Source organism: Zalophus californianus, chromosome 7 (genome assembly GCF_009762305.2).
Source record: "Zalophus californianus isolate mZalCal1 chromosome 7, mZalCal1.pri.v2, whole genome shotgun sequence".
Lineage (NCBI taxonomy): Eukaryota > Metazoa > Chordata > Mammalia > Carnivora > Otariidae > Zalophus > Zalophus californianus.
Window position 1 is genome coordinate 87,076,951 of NC_045601.1, and position 22,871 is coordinate 87,099,821.

Below are 22,871 nucleotides of genomic sequence, written 5' to 3' on the forward strand. Positions count from 1 at the left end.
TCTATTTAATTTAAGAAAAAGCCTTTTGTGTTAACAAAGCTTGTTTGACTATTTTCATAGCATGAGCTATAATCACATTTTTGGAATAATTTACAAAGGTTATAACAGCTTATTATTTCATAGCTTACCTCAAAGTGGGCAAAATTAGATCTAAGTTTTTGTACAGGACTGCTCCAAGAACAAATACCAATGATTCATCTAACTCTAGAAAAAATGAAATTAAAAATATTAGTGAAACGACAAGAAAAATACTGTCTTCTAAAACTTTAATCTTCTCATTACAGGGGGATTCCAGTACTTGCTGATGCAAAGCTGAGTAGAAGAAATGCCTTCCTAACCATGCATGGAACAGATTAACCCACACACCATACATATTAATGGTAGCTCAAAAAGATGAGTTTTCAGGGTTTTTGTGTCATATGAAGTAATCTTCCTTCACCAGGCTGAGACAGAAGGCTACAGTAGTTGCAGCTAAGGAGTTTCAATTCCCAATGATATGGGGAAAGAAAAACAATTTTCTTTTGGAGCTCTAAGCTAGAAGGTCAAAATCTCCAAGGTAAAAAGGAAGACTCCGATGTCGCTGTCAAAAGTAGCCATTAATTTTTAGAGGCGGCTAAAGATGTTCCCAAAACTGAATTTTTTCTTAAATTTGCTTTTATATACCAAAATAATATCTACAAACCAAAGCAAAAGTGAGGAAGAAGTCAAAAATGACTGTGGAAAATGCAACACATTTCCATACCTAAAATTAAAATATGCCACAGGCTTTATACTGAGATAAAACTGTCAATCCTGAAACTTAACGAGGCCAAGCTCAGGTCTAGAATTTGCACTTGTATTTTTTTTCCCATTTTAATAGATCCTTTCCTCCAGTAAATTCAGATTTAGAGACCAAATGTCAGTTTTCTATATTTACAAAATTAGTTTAGAATCATGATTGTAGACTAAGTTGTTTGACGCAAGCAGATTTATATGTAGTGAACTACTATTAAACAGCCTTATTAGAAATGTTTTGTTCAAAGCTCAAATTATTACCTTTTGATGACACAGGAGTAAAAATGCTTTTTGGGATGACTACCCTATCTTCTGAGTTTCTTGCCCAGTCAACCATTCCCTTTCGTCCTTTCATTGGGAAGTTGATGTCGGTTAGAACGGAGGCTGCAGGAAGCTTCTGAATGCTAGCCACTATTAGGAAAGAAGTAATAATGTTAACCAAGATCTTTCAGTGCAATCACAATTGACCAAATAAAAACTTGCAATATCCTCACAATAAAATCTTGAGCTAAAATTGTATTTATCAGAGCCACAAAACAGACTTGTTTCCTGTTCTTAGACAATATTCATGAAGGCTGCCAATTCTTTTACCTATCAATTTAGATTTCTGTTGCTTTCCAGAAGAATCAGGCACTGATGGCCAGTGGAGTGTATTCTGAGAGGACCAGCGTGTATTGCCACTGGTTGTTCATGGCTGACCTCCATTCCAATTGTCAGAAGTCCATACTGTATTTTTTGCTAAGGAGTTTGATGAACACACTTGATTCATAGGCTGAAATCTGCATTTAAATCTGAACTTTGTCTTTCGAACAAATTTTCTGCATTTATGTCTGAATGTTATCTTTGGAACAAATTTTTCATGGATTAAATGATGTACCATGGAGGCATGGAAGGCAAAGCCATACTGCTCTTGGAGACAGAACTATCACAATCCAAATAATAAAGCACCAGTAATGCCGTAACCACAGAGCCGATACAATATGCAGAAAGATTTATCAAGTAGATCAATAACCCAAAACTTTTAAAACATCCCCCTACAATTGAAAGTAATAAGTGTATACTTTGGAGAATCATGTCTTTACTTGCAAGAAGTACTTTAATATACATTGAAAAAATTCATGAATGATATGGTTGGTAATGCCTGAATATATTTTTTATTATATGTAACAATTACACACACACACATACGTCATAAAACTATAATGATAAATATTTAAGTTCTTATTGATTATATACACTTCCAACTAAGAAATGTAATTTGTGTGACTTTTACATAGGTCCATACTTGTTCTACATTAAAGCTTTATGTATCTCATGGAGGATTTAAATAGAATGATAATGAAGAAAACTATAGAAGCTATTACAAAAGTAAGCTAAAGTAAGAAACCATTCAGCTCCCTCATAAGTGGATTTCACTCTGAAGAAACTTGTAATTTAAATCGAGAGAATGAAAATTAAGAATTTAACAATATTAGTTGTATAAATATATTACATCACTGGCTTTGTTCCAAATTGAAATGGTTATGTATTATTGTACTTTACTAAAGCTCTTTCAGGCTATTATAGACATCCATTATCAGCATAGGATGGAATTTCATTTGGCCTGTAATTTGACATAATAAGCTTAAAAAAGGATTTTGTTACTAAATGTTGAAGGAAAGAGGGTGCTGAGTAACACATAAATTCATTATGGATGTTAAATGCTGTTTTTGGATAACAGCTGTAATTATTTTAGTTTCTTTAATTTTCCAAACAATATAGTCTTTGTTGTCCATAAATAACCCAGTTCACCTAAGCTTTATTCAACCTGCAAAACTAAGTTCATCTGATTCCAAATCCCTTGATTCTAACTTTGGTTTTCTTGATATTTAGAGGAAATTTATTTCACCTCTTTGCTCTAAAAACTGATGAAAAGAAATGAAGGTTTTTCTGTCTCACAACTGGTTTCTGTTACAAAGGAAAATAAACCAGAAACAAGCTGTTGGACTCTGAAGTCTAATAATTCATCTGTTTCCATACACCTTGCATAGAAAACAAAAATCAGATGAACAAAAAGAAAAAATAACAAATGAAGGAAGCACATTCTGTACCAACTCTATCACTTTATCCTGAATAAACTCTAGTCTAATGCCATACTCTTAAATACAAAAATGATATAATTATACATGCTTGTATCTCACATGATGAAATGCATTCATTCTTCAATTAAAGGCACATTATCTATTAAGTGATGACTATATAGATTAGATTGTACTTTTGAACATCGTCTAGATTAAAGAAATATAAAAATTAATTAGGACCACTATTTAATTTGTGCAAAATGTCCTTTGAATTGCAGTCTTTAGCATAAGGAGGACATAAAAACAATTATTCATTGATTTTAGTAGAAATGTAGTTCTTAAAGTAAGATGATATTTTCAATAAATGCATTATCAAGAAGGATATGACTTCATAGACTGATGAGAGTCCAATGCTAGTCCTCAAATTATCAGTATACATGGCCTTTAAAATATGAAGTATTTAAAATTGTACATCTTTACCTTAAAGCTATCTAGGATGATGCCTTGGATGACACTGTGGTTCTTCATGACCCTGATATGATTAACAAGAAAACCTATTTCCATATAGCAAATATAATTTAAAGATGTCTTTTATTTCCTCCTTCTTTCAGTCCCTGTACCAGACACTTGGACCAATTCAATCCTCAATCCCTTCCCTCCTTCACCAGGTTTAACTGTCCAAAACCCTTAGGGAAAACTTAAATGCAGTCTTTAGGGAACTGGGAGGCTCGGATGTTAAGTGAATACCAAAGAGGTAAGATTAAAAATGAATGCTTTAAAGTATGCCAAGTTTATACAAATATGTGTCCAGTGCTGACAAAGGAACACAAATGCAAAGCATAAGTGCACAATCTCCACCCTCTGCTTCTGCAGTAATTGCTGCATTGTGGGTGGTTAGATAATAGAGCATCTTTCCTCAAAAACTGAGAAAATGCCTTTCTTACAGAAGATTAAAGTGCTTAGAAGAAACCTCAAAGAACACAGTGTCCCTGAACAAACAGGCACATCTTGAATGCTCCAAGAATTATCCTAAATTCACTGTATCGTGTTTTCATTACAACACTAGATTGATTTCTTATGCAATAAAAATAGGTGACTCATCACCAATAAACCTTGGAGCAAAACCAGCTGCACTTTCATTTTGCAATTTTAAAACTTTCATTTTGAATTTGGATATGCAGCATAAAATTCCTTCTCATCAGAAAGGATAAGGAATTCCTGCAGTTGGGTCTAAAAGCATATGGGCTGGGTTTTGTTTGTTTGTTTTTGTTTTGCTTTTGGTTCACCAAAGCAGCAAAGGTGGAGCTTCTACCCTTGTTCCTGAGGAAAATCATGAGGTTTTAGCACTTAGCCCTAATTGAGGTCCTGGAGAATGGCAGCTCTGTCATGTACAAAAGTTGGAGTTAGTTAATTTGATGCATCAGTTGCTTCATGGACAAGAATGGAAGGCATGTAGAAGGAAAAGACGAGAGAGCCAAGGTGTGTGTATGAATGCTGGAGGAATGAGCACAATGGGCAAATGAAGGCCAATAGAGGAAAATCACAATTTACCAGAATGGCTCAAGTGTGGACTCTGGATCTGGGCCTGGGATTCAAATCTTGATATTTTAGGGTAACTATAATGTCCTGTTTTTTTTTTTTTTAAAGATTTTATTTATTTATCTGACAGAGAGAGAGACACAGCGAGAGAGGGAACACAAGCAGGGGGAGTGGGAGAGGGAGAAGCAGGCTTCCCGCAGAGCAGGGAGCCTGATGTGGGGCTTGACCCCAGGACCCTGCGATCACGACCTGAGCTGAAGGCAGACGCTTAACGCCTGAGCCACCCAGGCGCCCCTGTCTTGTTTTTTTTGGGGGGGGGCAGTCCTAGTTTACCTCTGCTGTTTTGGCTAATTGAGGTTATGTATTTAAAACTTTATATCGAATATATATACATAACCAAAGGCAGGAATTGCACTTAAAATAGAGCTTATCCTTTAGTACTTAAATGTGCCGCCCAGGGAGCTGAGGGTTCCTTTTTATTCATTCTCTTTCCTACCTTCTTCCTTCTTCTCCTCCCCCTACCCCTTCTCCTCCCCCTTTTTCTTTTCTTCTCTCTCTCTCTCTCCCTCTCTCTCTCTCTCTCCTCCTTCCTTCCCTCTCTCTCTCTGTCTCTCTGTGTGTCTCTGTCTCCATCTCTCTCTCTTTCCTTTTTCCAATAGAATCTGCCAGAGGGAAGAGGTTGGCTTCTCTGGTTATTTGGTCACACAAAGTCAGCCAGGCTAAAAATCTCCATTGAAAAGGAAAATGACTGTATCCTCAATGACAAATTCAGTATTACCATTGCAGCCAAGGCCACAGTTTGCAAAGAGAACTTCAAAAGCACTACTTTTATGCAGCGACCTAAGTGCTTAGAGCAGCAACTCACAGTCTATAAATGAGTAAAGGAAACTCCCAAGCAAGGGCACCTTGGAATCAAAAACAAAAGTAGAGGTGGATACAGAAATAGAAGTTTAAGAGATGCCATAAGAGGGATATTGATGTTTTCAAAATATTTAAAGTTTGCCTCATTTTTCATGTTGATTCAGAGGGAACAACTTACAAATTGGGTCTTAACTCATCAATATTAGAAAGTTGGCTAGTTATCAAAATGGATTTGCTTGTGGAAAACATCACTCAATATTACTAGATGGTCACCCCCACAGTTTTGAAATCCTACGAGAAAAATATGGCAGGGATGGAACTCTGCATTGCATCAGTGTGTTAGAAAGCAACTGTTAGTTTTGCTTGTCTACCATTGCAAGTACAGAGGGGCCGAGCAAAGCCTGCATGTAGTGTGATTCCTTGGCATTTAGCAGCTTAAAAAGTCATGGTTTTTATATTTGTACAGTAATGCTGAGTGCCTTATAAAATACTGAGGGCATTTGGGAGGGAAGGAAAGGACAGCTGACACTTACTGAACACTTGACATGACCTCAGCATTTGTTAGCCATTCCTTAATTAATTCAACAAGTACGTATCAAATGTCTCCTCTGTGCTAGGCACTATTCTTAGCACAGCACTTAGGCGGATCCTTTACATGTGATACCTTATTTAATATTTAGAACAACCCTTATTTAATATTTAAAACAACACTAGGAGGCATCATTATTATCTGTATCTTCATTGTTATTATCCCTACATTCATTTTACAAATGAGGAAGTAGACTCTGTTAAAGTGGTAACATTGTGACTCATGTCTCAGTTTGCCTACTCAGAAGTATTATGATTTTGCACTGTGTGGAGCGGTTTGATTTTACCCCAACAAATTAATAGCAAATTTACTTTGTCTTACTATAATATTTTTGCACTACATATAAAAGACAGGCGTAATGATTCAGTGAGAGGGAATAAAACTATTCTCACTTGTCCAACAGGAGATCAAAACTAGATACCACTGAAGAATGGTGATTTTCAAAAGGGGATATATACGTATATTTTAATTTGTCTAGCATAATCTTTATGTTCTAACATCTCCATAAAAAAATCATATCTTAGGATTCTGCAGCAATGAGTGGTTTATAGGAAACATTCAGACAGTCAGACAGACAGATTTTGGTTCTTCTCTCATCACCCTATTTCCTCCATTTACTCTGTCTCTTTTCCCGAAAGGCTAAGATTGGAACACTGAGGACCAAAGAGAAAGAATAGGCTTGCTAGAAAATAGTGTGCAACGATCACTTCCTAGGAAACACAGCCACTCAGCAGGGGTGTCCACAAGGACCACAGTGCTCTGAGAGCGCCCCACAGTTGCATCCCACCATCATCCCTGCAGAGGGAAGTGACTCCACGTCCCAGGACCAGGACACAGAGATTTAGATGAGAAATATTCTTCCCATTAGCAATTTACAGGTGTTTCTTTTTCACAGAAAAAGTAGGATCCTCTGATTTTAATTTTTTAAAATTTTAATTTAAAGACTTATTTATTTTTTGGAGAGAGAAAGCACACACGTGCAGGGTGGGGGGGTGGGCAGAGGGATAGAGAGAATCCTGAAGCAGACTCCCCATAGAGCAAGGAGCCTGACACAGGGGGCTGGATCCCATGACCCTGAGATCATGACCTGAACAGAAATCATGAGTCAGCTGCTTAACCGACTTGAGCCATCCAGGCACACCTAAGATCCTCTGATTTTTTAAAAGTGGACAAACTAGGCAGTCAAAAAAGTAACTATGTGGTATATCGAGGATATTTTTTTCAACTTGTTAGTTTTTAATGACATATTATGTATATTGAAACTTTAGATAATTAACCATTCTACATATTCCTTTCCAGCATCAAAATAAAAAAAACAAACAAACTTGTAAATTACTTGTGAATCATTAGCTTAAAATTCTGTTTTTATCTATTGGCTGTTTCTTTATCCAAGCCTGGGAGTCTCTGCACAGCAGGGCACAGTCTTCTAGCTGTTCACGGTATTTTTGCCAGACTTTAGTGCTCTTCATGGAGGACTCCCTCGGCTTCTTCTCAGGTCTCTCCTACTTCCCTAACATGTAATCAAGCCTATGCACAAGGTATGTCCACAGCCTGTACTTGACTCTCATTGAAGCCGAACTGTCTCAACCAGGAACTGGCAAACTCCATCCCACAGGCCAAATCTTTCCTATCAGCTATTTTTGTACGGTCTGCAAGTTAAAAATGGTTTGTCACATTTTATTTATTTATTTATTTATTTATTTATTTATTTATTTATTTAGGATTTTATTTATTTGACAGAGAGAGACAGCGAGAGAGGGAACACAAGCAGGGGGAGTGGGAGAGGGAGAAGCAGGCCTCCTGCGGAGCAGGGAGCCTGATGCAGGGCTTGATCCCAGGACCCTGGGATCATGACCTGAGCCGAAGGCAGACGTTAATGACTGAGCCACCCAGGCACCCCTGGTTTGTCACATTTTTAAATGATTGAAAAAAATCAAAAGAAGAATAATATTTCTTGGCATGTGAAAATTATATGAAATTCCAATTTCACTGTCCATAAATGAAGTCTTATTGGAACACAGCCACACCCATTCATTCACATAGGGTCTAGGGTTGTTTTCGTGCAGCAATGGCAGAGTTCAATAGCTGCACTGAAGACTGGATAGTCCACAAATCCTAAAATATTTACTGTTTGGCCCTTTGCAGAAAAAAGTATGCCTACCTCTGTTCTAGACATATGATGGAGAAGCTATTCTGAAACAGTACAATTTTTCTTTAAAGAGAAACACATTCCGAAAATACACGTGTTTCTGTACTTATTCTGTTACCTATTGCATGTTCTTCCTACCTTTTCTTTCAAGGCTACGCTGAATATTGTGGGGAAATTTAAGCTGATGACACCACTTTTAGTTTTCAAAAAGAGTATGTTTTGTGGTCTTTTAGAGACAGACACTTTTTATAAATGTTCATCTTCTCTACCCAAGTAGTTCATGATTTTACTCCTAACATAAATGCAAAAAAAAAATGTGATATGGGAAGTCATTTTTGCATGAATATCTGAATAGTAAAAACAAATGATATAGAAAATGCTTTAGTGGGACGCCTGGGTGGCTCAGTTGGTTGAGCATTGGACTCATGGTTTCAGCTCAGGTCATGCTGTCATGGTTATGAGATTGAGCCCCACGTTGGGTGCTGTCCGCAATGCGGAGTCTGCCACAGATTCTCTCCCTCCCCCTTTCCCCCTTCCCTTGCTGGTGCATGCGCGCGCACGCTCTCTCTCTCTCTCTCTCTGTCAAATAAAATAAAAAAATAAAGTATTTTAAAAAAAGAAGAAAATGCTTTAGGAAATAAGTTTTTCTTCTTCTCCCAACCAGAGGAAGGCACATCAGATGATAATTAACCAAGTTTTGAATAAGAGAGAAGAGAAAGAGAGAGAGTTCTTCTGTACATGCAACATTACTGACTTCTTTCTCTTTACATACACATGTATGAATGTGTGTGTATAATATGCTGTTTCAATATGTAAGGGGTTTTGAATATTACTAGAGAATAATTAAATCAAGGACCTATTAGGAATTGGGCACCAATGCAGGCAGCAAATTAGCAACTGAAACCAACAATCCAAGGGCTTTCCAAGATAGTGACTCATCTATCCCCAGAAAAGTAATAGCAACGACCAGTGTTAAGGGGTGACAAGGGAAAAGAGATCAGTGTAGACTCAGAAGTTCATTCTGGAAATTTGTTCATACAACAAATCTTTATTGAGCCCTGAGAATGTTCCAAGCACTATCTTACTACTGAGGATTTAACAAGTGAGCAAGGAGACATGAAGTCTTGGCCTTGAAAGAGCTCACAGTCTAGTGGGGAATACACACAATTAATAAGGGAACAAACAATCCAGATGAGGCTAGATTGTGAGAGTATGAAAGAAGTAAAGGATGAGATGGAACATGGTCGGTTGGCTAAAGAAGGTCTCTTTGAAGAGGGGCTGTGCAAACCTAGAGCCCAGAAAAGGCCTGTAATGTTCCAGAACTATTAGAATAGTAGCTTCTGGGCAGGAGGAAAGGCATGAAGTAAAGAAACTCAATATGCCCTAGAGAAATAGTAATGTTTCTAATAGGGCAGAAAAGTTTAGGTAGGAAAATAGTAGGAGAAAAAGCTAAACATGATACCATAGCCTAGGAGACCTGGAGCATGATGAAATTTAGAATTTGAAGATGTAAGTTAGATGCCTCCTAATTAGAAGTAATAATTGATAATGTGGGCATGGATAAGTCCTCCTGAAGAGAGGATAGAATGGGCAGATTCATTTATTCAACAAATCTTAACTGAGAACCTATTACATGCCAGGCACAGTTATGGGCACTGAAAATACACCAGTGAACAAAAAAGTTGTCTTTGCCCTCATGGGACTGGTGTGGTATCTGTGGGGGAGACAGACGAGGAACAAATACAACTAGATGGAAATGTAGATGATATGATTGGAGAATAATGAGTGGGGTTGGGAAACTTTACTAAGTAAGGAAAGCTTCTTTAGTTAGCTGGCATTTGTGCAAAAATCTATAAGAAGTGAGATGGTGAGTTGTGCTGATATTAAGGAGCTGAAGGAAAAAAAAAGCTAAGAAATGTAGTTTAGGAAAGGCCCACTTTTAGGGAGTAAATAGAAAGACACCAAAAATAAATGGAGAGAGAGAAGACTGCAATAGTGAACTAACTTAGGGATGGAGAGATGCATGTTAATAAGAAGAAAGTGGCTTTAAGAGGAGTCAAAGTTTTATAAAGATTATGGAGAAGATTATTGTTTGGTTTGAAACCATACTTTAAGATTAGTTTCAGGCCATGCTCTATTGCAGAGGTTGGCAAACTTTTTCTATAAAAGGCCCAAAAGTAATATTTTCAGCTTTGTGGGCTATCAGGCAATTACCCAGTTTTGCTGGTGTGATATGGAAGTAACCGTAGACAACTCATAAATGAATGATAATGCAAGGAAACATGGTGTTTAATCATGTAATAAAAATGATCTTGTGTGACCAATGTTGTGTTTTTTTTTTTTTAATTCAACAAATGTTTATTGGGCAGAACTGTTGATTTCCCACCACTAAAGCACTTTCTTCTCCAGTGTCACCCACCTTAATGGAAGGTGCCACTGTCTATTCAAACGCTCACACCAAAAAGCTAAGGGTCATCTTTATTTCTGGTTTTCCTTTGCCTCCTATGACCCATCCATCAACATCCTCTCAGTATTATTTCTGGAACATGTCTTAAATCCCTGTACTTCTTTCTCCATTCCATTACCCTCTAGAAACCATCGGAATCTCTAACCTGAGCTAATTCAAGAGCTGCCTAAATGGCTTTCTTGAGTCTACTCTTTTACTCTGAATTGCTTCTTCTTTCAGAAACTATAGTTATCTTAAAAAAAAAAAAATCAGATCATGTTGTTCCCTTACTTGAAATAATTCAATGGCTTGCCAGTGCTCTTAGAATAAAATCCAAATCTTAGACAATGGCCTACAAGGCTTTCCATGGCTTGGCTTCTGTCTCGCTCTGTGGTCATGTTATATATGGCAGCTTGTTTACTGACCCAGATCAACTTGTACAGGTCTTTTCTCTTCCACCACAGGACTTTTCCTTTCTAAGTGGAACAGTGTTTTCCATCCTTATCCTTGAGTCTCTGCTAACTTGGGTCTATTTTAACTGCCTTATCTAAAGAAATTCACTCCCCACCATTCCTCTCTATTATATCACCCTGTTTATTTTCTTTATGGCCCTATTCACAGTTAAACATTTTCTAGTTTATGTACACATATTTATTATGTGTTTCCTATACTAGACTCTAAGCTCTTAAAGGAAAGGTATTTTCTCTATTTACCACTGTAGGATAGGATCCCAACATAGAGTAGGTCTAACACAACTCCCCATATATATATATATATATATATTTAATGAATGAAGTCTACCAAAGACTTAAAAGACTCAATAGAAGAAACTGGGGTTTAATGTGATAACTTTAGGCCCTGGAGGCAAAAAAATCTGGTTTTCCAACTAGTTTGTGATCTTTGGCAAGTTATTTAATTGCTCTTCAGTTCGACCATCTGTAAAAATCAATAGTCTTTCATGAGGATTAAGCTGAAGGCAGTTAGTTCCTTCCCTACACACAGTACGACACAAGATATAATTCCCTTTTATCCTTTATCTCAACCATTCTCTACCTTGTGTAAAATATGGTGGACGATTAAAAAAGAAAAAGTCCCGACATAGAAAGAGATTACAATCTAGTAAGACATCTGTTTCAGACAAATATCTTAAGTATGAGTAGAATGGGTCATAAGAATGTTTCTTATACAGACTTGTACCTCTGAAACAAATAACACATTATATGTTTAAAAAAAAAAAGAAGATAGTAGGAAGGTAAAAATGAAGGGGGTGGGAATCGGAGAGGGAGATGAACCATGAGAGACTATGGACTCTGAGAAACAAACTGAGGGTTCTAGAGGGGAGGGGGCTGGGAGGATGGGTTAGCCTGGTGATGGGTATTAAAGAGGGCACGTGTTGAATGGAGCACTGGGTGTTATACACAAACAATGAATCATGGAACACTACATCAAAAACTAATGATGTAATGTATGGTGATTAACATAACAATAAAAAATTAAAAAAAAAGAATGTTTCTTATAAACTCCAAACCTGTCTATTGAACTGTTTAATTAAATGTCTTCAGAAATCTTAAATGTAGCATATCTGAAGCTTAACTCTTGATTTCTACTCATCCTTCATCTAAATATGTTTTCCGCATGCAGTCTTCCCCATATCCTCCTTCCTCGAAGACAGAAAACAGGAAGCTATCCTTGACATGACCATATACTCATCCCCAGGATCTCACTCATCACTGTGCTTACTATTTCTCTCCCAAAACCCACCTTAAAGTCGTTTTTTTATCTCCGTTTTGACTGCTACACAATATTCCATCAAATCTTTAAATAAAAACTCACTATATTAATTGCTTCCAATCTTGTGCCTTTCCTATGCACTTTCCACACTACAGTGAGAGGATTTTTGAAGCAGAGCTGAATCATGTCACTCCCCAGTGAGTTCCTGTTACACTTGCATAAGATACAAAATTCTCCCCAGGGTCTCCATGACCTGGTCCTTGACTTCCTCTTTGACGTTAGCTCATGACTTTACCCATTCATAAATGTTCTCCAGTCATACATGTTCTTTCATTTCACATCAACCCCTCCTTTGATTAATGCTTATTCAACATCAGGTCTTAGCTTGAATGCCAAGAAGAACTTCCTAGCACTGAGCAACCACTGCCCCCATATCTAAGTGAGAAACCTTGGTTAGTCTCGCTTCATATCATTTACCACAATTTAAATATGTCTATGAATTTATTTATTTATCTATATGCATTCTGGTTTTAAAAGTTGTTTTTCCTTCTATTTTCCCTTATACAATAATAGAAATTATATATTCATTTGTTCATCTAATAAGTTTTATATTTAAAAACTTAGTATCTTCCCCATCAGAATGTAACCTCTATAAGGACAACGACCAGGCATATTTAGCTCACCTTTTTGTGCCCAGAAGATAATTGGTTCTTGGCAGTCACTAAATAAATATCAATTTAATATAATGAAAGAAGAAATGAAGAGCAAAAGACTAATTTTAACTGGGGGGAGGGAACTGGGCAAGGTTCAGCACATGACTCTAAGACAATGTAAATAAAAACAGAGAGGTGATTTCAAGTTGTTCATAGAAATTCAGCCACTTCTGGGGTACCTGGGTGGCTCAGTCAGTTGAGCATCCGACCCTTGGTTTTGGCTCAGGTCATGATCTCAGGGTCATGAGACTGAACCCCCTGTGGGGTTCTCTTCTCAGAGGGGAGTCTTCTTGAGATTCTCCCCTTCTCCCTCTGCCCCTGCCCCACTCAGGCATGCTCATGAGTGTGCTCTCTCTCTCTTTCTCATATAAATAAATAAACCTAAAAAGAGAGAGAGAGAGAAATTCAGCCACTTCACCTTACCGAAAAGAAACCGTGGACCTTATGCCTTTTTCAAAATAGGGAGAAGTGAAGTTAGACATGTGTGCCTTACCAAATGTAATTTTTTTAAGAAAAAGCAGGGACAAATAGCAGTAACAAGAGACCATCTCCTGAGCAGTTAAATACCAGCAATATTGTGTTACCTCACTTGGTTCCACAACCATACTCTGAACCAAGTACAATCAACCACATTTTGCAGACCAGTTTTGGATCCTTATGTTGCAAAAACACTCTTTGGTTCTCATGGCGTTATAGTAAAGATTCATGAGTTTATAGTCAGAATATAACTAACTAAAGAATGACTGTTGGAAAAAAAGTAACATGAGCTCTATACTTGTGAACCTCACTTCTTTCTCGTCAAGGTCAGAAAACGTTTTTGGTCTTTGGATCTTCAAACCAAGAAACAAAAACAAAAAACAAAAACATCCCCAAGCAAACAATAATTTACTGTTCCTCTCCACACACATGCATGCACAAACATAAACACACACACACTGCGACTAAACTGAGTACTCTATTTCATTATAACTTACATGTAGTTCAAAAAGGCATACCAATCAAGTATAGTTTTCTTTCACTTATGTTGTCTAAATTATACTTATATTTACTTATATTTATTTTTATTAAGCAATTAATATTTAAAAAGTAAATATTCCATATTTCTAATATGCTATGATATTTTTGAAATACTATGGATTTTTAGAATAAATTTTAAAGATGGTAGAGGTTACCCTCTTTATTAAGAATATTATTATACTTTAGGGAAAATTAAAAAATAAAGGAAAGAGTTAGGGAAAGTTAAAGATAATCGGGTAACGAGTTTGGGGAAAGTAAAAGGCGACTACCTAGAAAAAAAGGGAGACAGGGACGAATGCTCCTAAATAACCAGACAGAATCTTCGAAAAGAGGAAGGTTCATATTCCAAAAAGTAATAAAGTAGCCCAAATGAGTATTGAAGTTAATTATTAAAACATTTTGTAGTGACAAAGAAAATGTTTCAGTATCTTAGTCTCAATTATATCCCTTCATATTCCTCCTGCATTTTAGAGCCTTATTTCAATGTATCAGGCTGTGATTTCAGAATATAGATGGATATATAACCTATTATCCAATATAAATCATTCCCTTATGAACTATTTAGTCCTTACAACTATAATATTCTATTTTGTAGTTATCAGCTAAGACTTGAATAAAATATTGTCCAGTATATAAAGTTATATATGCTTTAAAGCTTGTTATTATTGGATATTAATTCAGTTTAACTTTTATTAAAAAACATCTTCACATTGTGATGTAACTTAAAAACAACACAAAACAAAAACAAAAACACTACTTTCCCCCCAAACCCAGAGTATAAATTTTAATAGTATCTGAAACAAATGCATTTCAGGTTCAAACACTAATAATTTTTTTTAAGATTTTATTTATTTATTTATTTGACAAAGAGAGACACAGTGAAAGAGGGAATACAAGCAGGAGGAGTGCGAGAGGAAGAAGCAGGCTTCCCGCAGAACAGGGAGTCCAATGTGGGGCTCAATCCCAGGACCCTGGGATCCTGACCTGAGCCGAAGGGAGACGCTTAATGACCCAGCCACCCAGGCGCCCCTTAACACTAATAAATATTTTAGAACATACACACACAACCATATTCACTCACACCTGCTCTCTCATATTCATATGTCACAAACCAAAACAGAAGATCAAATTAAACATATTAAACTAGCCACATAAGTAATTATATTTCTGAAATTAAAACTCTTCATATGAAAAACATAAGTAGGTAACATAAAGCAGAAAAATATTTTTGACTGTTCAGAAGACATTATTTAAAGACAAAAGAGGTTAATTCACTTATGAATTCAGAGGGTATAGTTATGCTACAGAATTATTTGATGCATCTATAGTGATAATTGATAGAATTTCGTAGACTACAGGTGATGTATTACATGTTAAGGAGTGGAAATTATAAAATTAAAACAGAAAAGATTCTCTGTGTTAATCATTCAGAGAATGAGGATCTGACTAATGACTAATAAAAACAAGGAAGACAAGAGTAGCTCCTTAAGATAGCAAAGTGTAAATACCATTGAATTGTTTGGGGCCTATAGAGTCATTATGCTACAAAAGACAATCGGTAACAAACTCATTTTAAAATAGACAAAGCACAAACAGTTTTCTAGATTTAATTATATTATCTGCCTAGGAGTCTGGGATCCTGGTCTGCTTTGTGAAATAAACAATAAGTGTACTATTAAGGTTAGCAAAAACAAACAGAAACTCATGGTATTAAATTTAGATAAGAACTTCTGCAGTTCCCTGGAGGAACAGACTGTGGCTACTGGTGACTGAGTTGCATGACCACACATCCAGTCAGGAGCAGAGCCCATATTTGACCCTGTATTTGTCCACTACCAATTACTGAGGGCCTAGTACATGCCAGGTGCTAAATATATATAATCTTTAATCTTTATAATAACACTTTAGGGAAGATATTATTATCTATACCTTAGAAAGGAGCCCACTGAGGGATTTAGAAATGAAATAACTTGCAGAAGGTCAGCTTGTTGAGGTATAGTCAAGGTTTGAAGCCAAATCTAGCTCCAGAGTCAGCATGTTTTCCTAGATACTAAATGGCATCCCTGCTAGCATTGACATAAAGAGTACCAGTCTTTAATCTGAGTCATATTTTTCAGTTGTCAAATTCAGATGAGAACTTATTTATTTGGAATTTAGCAAAAGAAGCAATGGAGAAGAGCAGTAATTTAGGATAGAATTCTTGGAATAACCAAATAAAATAAGACTTTTGAAAAGGTGAAGTGATAAAAATAGAAAAAAAAATCAAAATCTGTTAAAAGGGAATCAGTGCTGAGCAATATAAGTCAATCAGAGAAAGATGTGTACATATGATCTCACTGATATGAGGAATTCTTAATCTCAGGAAACAAACTGAGGGTTGCTGGAGTGGTGGGGGGTGGGAGGGATGGCGTGGCTGGGTGATAGACATTGGGGAGGGTATGTGCTATGGTGAGCGCTGTGAATTGTGCAAGACTGATGAATCACAGACCTGTACCTCTGAAACAAATAATACATTATATGTTAAAAAAAAAAAAAGAAGAAGAAGAAGATAGCAGGAAGGGAAAAATGAAGGGGGGGGAATCGGAAGGGTAGATGAACCATGAGAGACTATGGACTCTGAGAAACAAACTGAGGGTTCTAGAGGGGAGGTGGGGATGGGGGGGTGGGTTAGCCTGGTGATGGGTATTAAAGAGGGCACGTTCTGCATGGAGCACTGGGTGTTATACGCAACAATGAATCATTGAACACTACATCAAAAACTAATGATGTAATGTATGGTGATTAACATAACATAATAAAAAAAAAGAGAATCAGTGTCTCTTTTCTCTTCACTGGTTATTGTTACAGAGCAGACTACTATTGCCATAGAGACAGTTAAAATGAATTGTTTCCATATTCACACAAACTCATGGCAACTTCCTTCTAATTCATTGGAAAGAAGGCAAGCAGAAAGGTAATTTTAGTAATTTCAAATCCTTATATAAACCAATAGAGATCAGAGGTATTATAATAGTCAAATTTTGTTCGCAGTTGGCTTTAGATTTTATGTTTCTATTCTGGCCTTTAAGTGTCTACCAGATCCTGAAGGAATTAACCTCTAAGAGAAGAATGCAGGCACACTGGGAAGACCTACCATTCCAACATGCTTTAGATACAATGTCTCAAGGGAACTAGGGAGTCACCTGGCCCTTATGCTAGTTCCATTTCTAAAAGCCTTCCCCTAGTTGGAGTCCTCTTCCAGAAGACTGGATCTCCTTGAATGGAGGCAAAGCACTGATCCCTTTATGCAAAACTCCTCTTCATGGCTTCCATAGGGCACAGAAGCCATGAGCAACTTCTTTGCAAAAACTCATGTTCTTTGGGGTGCCTGGGTGGTTCAGTCAGTTAAGTGTCCCACTCTTGATTTTGGCCCAGGTCGTGATCTCAGAATTGTGAGACTGAGCCCTCCACTGGGCTCCACACTCACTGTCGACTTTGCTTAGGATTCTCTCTCTCAGTCTCCCTCTCCCTGCTGCATTCTCTCTCTCTCTAAAAATAATAAATAAAATCTTTAAAAAAATCCATGTTCTTTCAGAGAATAATTAAAGAAAACTCAACCCCAAAATGATATTAGATTTATGTGTCAACATGTGAGAAACCCGTGAATTCTGTCCATATTCTCACCAGAAATTTTGAAGTTTTGAAATTCTGTTTCTCCATTCAGGACAACTTTCACAAGCCATATTTAAGATGTACTACTAAAGCATGTATCTTTACCATCTGTGTTACATGCATTTCATCCTTTAGGCTGTGAGCTCTTTCTCACAGGTATACATAGCTAGGAGAGGAGTCAACGATTTCCTCTGCTTTTCCTACTCATGTCCCAGTGTTGCTGAGAATTACTATGCACTCTATGTTGTACAATCCCAACTGAAATTCGTGGGACCTCATTAGTTTTCCTCAGACCACGAACATTTTCCCAGTAAATATAAAATCCAAAAGAAATAAGAGGTTTAGAGCCAAAGATTTGGTCTTTATCTAGACATTCTCCACTAGACAGTTACTGAAGGAACGGAGACTGAATGAGTAACAAGTTCACAAAATTTTCATTGGCTAGGAAATGTTATAAAAGTTTCATTAACGGTAATCAGGTATTCTTTAAAAATGTGTAATTGGCCAGAAAACAATTTTGAAATTCCTAATAAAGTAAATATATATATCTCAAAAATATTACTACAAAAGAAAATAAAGGTCAGAAGTCATTTTACCTTGATCTAAAAATACAGACTACATGAGTAAGATTTTCCCAGAGTTATATCAAAACCACAGTGAAGTTCTTTATATAACAGAAGTAGGTTAGAGCGTGGCTGGCTGAACAAGATAATGAAACAAATCTTTAACTTTCAATTACTAAGATGCAAAGGGATAAAAATGCATTGACTCTGAATGGGAAGCAGTGATGTAGGACAAATTGTGTGGGTGCCCTTAACACCGTGGCAGCAAGTTTGTTAGGAGTAAATAGTATCATGAAAATTTGTGAAAGTGTTAATTTGGGAAATGCTGTATGATTAATATAAGGGATACCTTACCAAATTCTTTTTTGAAAGCCTAAGGAATAAAAGAAAAAACAAAGACATTTTCCTATACATTGTACTCAGTGGTACTTCTGAAAAGAGTTCCTTAGAATAATAGCCTGTTTGACACTAGAGAATTTTTATTAAAATATACACTCAAATAATGTATATGTAAGGAAGTAGGAAAAAAGACCTTCTAAAGTAGCAAAATGTAGACTCTACTCTTTCTTAACTGTATTTAAGCTAGGATAAGAAGCAAAAGCTGTTAAAGATCTGGAGACGAAATGAGAAATTCATAGAAGGGAAGTAGAATGAGAGTTAGGAATTGGCATACTACAGGAATAATGGAGGAAAAGTTTAGGGCATCTGGGTTACTTGAAATGAGAAATAATGGCTATTAACAATGTGTTCTAGTTTAAGTTTTTTAGGGACAAAAATCATTATTTAATGACTACATGAATAATTGTGTCCTTGAATAGGCTGTATAAAACAGATTAGATAAGCCTAAAAATATTATGTAACTATTTTCACTCCAGTTACCTACCAAAAGAACACAGGCCTACTGATTATTTGAAATACCGTAATATGATGTATATTTTCTGCTTAAAGTCCAGGTTGTAACCATGATACTAGTACTACTACAAATAACATATTTTAAGCTGGAGAGATAAAGGTGCTTTGCAGAGACATTTCCAACTTAGATACTTTAATGTATTTTTTTTAAAGACACATTTTTATTAAAACAATACAAAATAGTTCAGAACTGACAGTTTATGGCTGGACTTGGTTGACCCCTAAATATTTTTCTATTCTTGAGCTTCCATGACTTTATAAATAGAAGACACACTAAAATGATAGGGAAAGTAGAATTTATTTCATTTGTTAACTGGCAGCTCAATCTGAGTTAGAGCTTTAAAAACTCATTTTAAAGAACAATTTCATTCTAGCTTTTTTCCAGGGATTCAGATGGTAGAATGATGACAAAAGGCTGATGGCTTCACAGTATAAAACTGCTTATATTGTAGGAGCAAGGATGTCTGCTGGACTCAGAAACAAGAATATATAAAACATAAAGAGCATGGTGACTATAGTTAACAATACTGTATTACACGTTTAAAAGTGGCTAAGAGGGGCATCTGGGTGGTTCAGTCAGTTAAGCGCCTGCCTTCGGCTCAAGTCATGATCCCAGGGTGCTAGGATCAAGCTCCACGTTGGGCTCTCTGCTCAGTGGGGAGTCTGCTTCTCTCTCTCCCTCTGTTCCTCCCTCTTGCTCTGTCTCTCTCTCTTGCTATGTCTCAAATAAATAAATAAATAAATAAATAAATCTTTAAAAAAATAAAAGTTGCTAAGAGAGTAGATCTTTCTTTAAAAATATTTATTTATTATTTATTTATTTATTTATTTATTTATTTATTTATTTATTTATTTATGAGAGAGAGAGATTGTGAGTGTGGGAGAGGAATGGGAGAGACAGAGGAAAAGAGAGAGAGATAATCTCAAGCAGTCTCCACATTCAGCACAGAGCCCAACGCAGGGCTTCATCCCACGACCCTGAGATCATGACCTGAGCTGAATTTAAGAGTCAGACTCTCAACTGACTGAGCCACCCAGGTGCATCATAACGGAGAAGATCTTAAAAGTTCTCATTGTAAGAAAAATAATTGTAACTAAGTGTGGTGATGAATTTTAACTAAACTTGCTGTGCTATCATTTCCCAATATATACAAATATCAAATCATTATGTTGTATACCTAAAACTAATACAATGTTATATGTCCATTACACCTTAAGAAGAATTTTAAAAAGAATAAGAAAAGAAAATTAGATAAACTAAGACAAGCTTGCTTTGGATCCTAAACTTTAGAGACATTTAAACGTTTGCCAAAGTAAGTTTTTGACTTTTCTTTTTAGGATACAGATTTAGACATAAATCTGTCTTATTTTTGTAGTTGAGTTCTTGGAAATGTACTGGATACATTTCCTTGAGCCCTCTCTTCCTTTCACATCCTGTTTCTAACCATTAGTAAACTCTGTAAGATCAAGCTTTAAAACGTCTCCAGCATCTAACCTCTTGTCACTCTTTCCACTGGCATCTGGTCTAAACCAACGAGCTTTCTCCTCTGGACCAATGCAATAAATACCCAACCAGTGTCTTTATAGCCAGTCCTACCCCCACTATGGCCTATTTGTTTCCACTCCACACTCAGAATGGTTCTTTTAGGACATAAATCAGATTAGGTCATGTTTCTGCCCACACCTTTCAATGGTTTTGCATCTCATTCAGACCTATAGTCATGTGCCTTCCACAGGCTGGCTCCCCACTCCCTTTCTGATTTCATTTCTCCCTCCATCTACCCTAGAACCACCCTCAACCACTTCACCACCACCTCCTTTAGCCTCTACTATATCAGGCACATGGATGCCTCAAGACCCTTATACTTACTGTTCTTTCTGCTTGAAATGTTCTGTCCCCACATATCACTGTGCCTCATGTTCTCAAGGCATTCAGGTCTATACTGAAATACTTTATGGGGCACCTGGTTAAGCGTCTGCCTTCGGCTCAGGTTATGATCTCAGGGTCTGGGATCGAGCCCCACTTCGGGCTCCCTACTCAGCGGAGAGTCTGCTTCTCCCTATCCCTCCGTCTGTCCCCCGGCTTGTGCTCTCTCTCTTTCTCAAATGAATAAATAAAATCTTAAAAAAAGAAAAAAAAGAAACATTACTACTTTGATTAGAGGTCTTCCATGGCTATCCAGCTTAAAATGACTCTTTCATCTTCATTCTCTATCCCCTTACCATGATGGATTGCTTTATTTCTTTTCATATCACTTATAACCACTGGACATGTTAGATGATGCTTGTTTGACATCTGTCTCTGCTATAACACATGAGTTCCATGAGAGCAAGAATGTTGTCTGATTTGTTCCCTGAGAAATTCTCAGAATGTAGAACAGAACATGGCACATATTTATTGAATAAATGTGTAAGGCCTCTTAAAGCCAAATAAATCTATAGACCATTATCAATTTATTATAATGACACTAGGTAGCACCTAAAATAGAGTTCTCAGCTGGGTGGAAGAGAGCCCCTGAGTAGTATGTCTTGCTTGCCACTAGAGGGGTTGGGTATAGCCTTTGTCAGTAACCTCCCCCTTCCAGTGCTCTGGAATAAGAAGATCATATGAAATATTATGAAATAATTTCTATTAAATGAGAAGTAATCAAAGAATTCATAGTGCTGCATACCATTCCAAATCATAGGTTAAAACTATGTTTGAACTATTTATTTTCTCAAGGGAGTACCATTTAAAAAAAGAGAAAAGAAAAAAAATAAAAAAAAAAACAGGTATTTTTAGTTTTCCTCTGTGATCTACATGAAGACATACCACTTGTTTCACGTGTCTAGCAAGAAAGAGCAGTAGAGAGCCAGAAAGAGGAGGTAGAATCTGACACTTTCAGACTCAAGTCTAGCAGACTGAACCAATGTCAGGTGCTACAGATAAAAAAAAAAAGACAGTAAATTGTGTATTCCTCAGGCTTGGTGTCATCTGACCACAAGTGTTTGATTTTTAAGGAAAGAAAGTTAAACAAGTGATGGAGATGTATGAACCACAAAACTAAGCAGTGACGGAAAGGAAAATAAGCCTAGAAAAGAGAAGCCACTTTATTTTATAATTATATCATCAGATTGAAGGTTGGTTTCTCAATTGAAGAACAAGATATTCTACCAAAGAAATGATTACATTTACCAGTAAGTATAAGAAATAACATAGATGTGATGTTGATGAGACAGCATTGTGGAGAGAAAAGAGATGTCAGAATTGTATTATGCCATTCTTCAGATTGAATTTGGATTCAATTTCAGAAAATATCAAGTATGAATGTTCATTCTGAAAAGCCCAGTATTTTGTATTTCTAAACCAAGAATAGACAGTGATATTTAGCTTGGCAAAGAAAAATGTCTTAACTTTAATGTTTCCAAGACACTAGCCTTATTGGATTACTGGGGAAGAACTGAAACTATGTTTTCCAGAATCATATCTCTTAGGGCTTATACATACGGACAACTTTTGAAATTCCTTACAGCTTATAATTATAACATTCTGTATTTTGAGATATTATTAGTCTAAAAATAATATTCCCTTTTTATCTGATATCGTCAACTTTGAATACTTCCTAAGGAACAGTTGTGAGACAGTAGTTAGTGGGTGTATCAACATTCATCTTTGCAACTAAATCCTTGGAGATAATTGTATCAAAATGCTAAGGGTGTAATCCATAGAAAGCAGCTAAAGAGTTCAGAAATTTAGATCCTGTTCATCGTGTCTTCACTTTTCCTGGAGAACTTTTAAGTTGTATCATCAGCAATCACCTAAAGTTTTTCTTAAGTCTTAGAAACTCTGCTCTTTATTAGCAATTGATATTAGCTACAGTATTCAT

General features: G+C 36.4%; 1 protein-coding gene across 4 annotated transcripts in view; it reads right to left on the bottom strand.

Moving 5' to 3' along the window:
- The window catches only part of ADGRB3 (adhesion G protein-coupled receptor B3), a 726,710-nt gene that overhangs the window by 322,565 nt on the left and 381,274 nt on the right, over window positions 1-22,871 (bottom strand). For all 4 annotated transcript variants that reach the window (XM_027603097.2, XM_027603095.2, XM_027603096.2 and 1 more), the window contains 2 exons: window positions 1,036-1,185; window positions 129-204 (listed from right to left, as the gene is read on the bottom strand). In XM_027603097.2, the coding sequence (XP_027458898.1) occupies window positions 129-204; window positions 1,036-1,185 (226 nt within the window). The remainder of the gene's footprint in view (window positions 1-128; window positions 205-1,035; window positions 1,186-22,871) is intronic.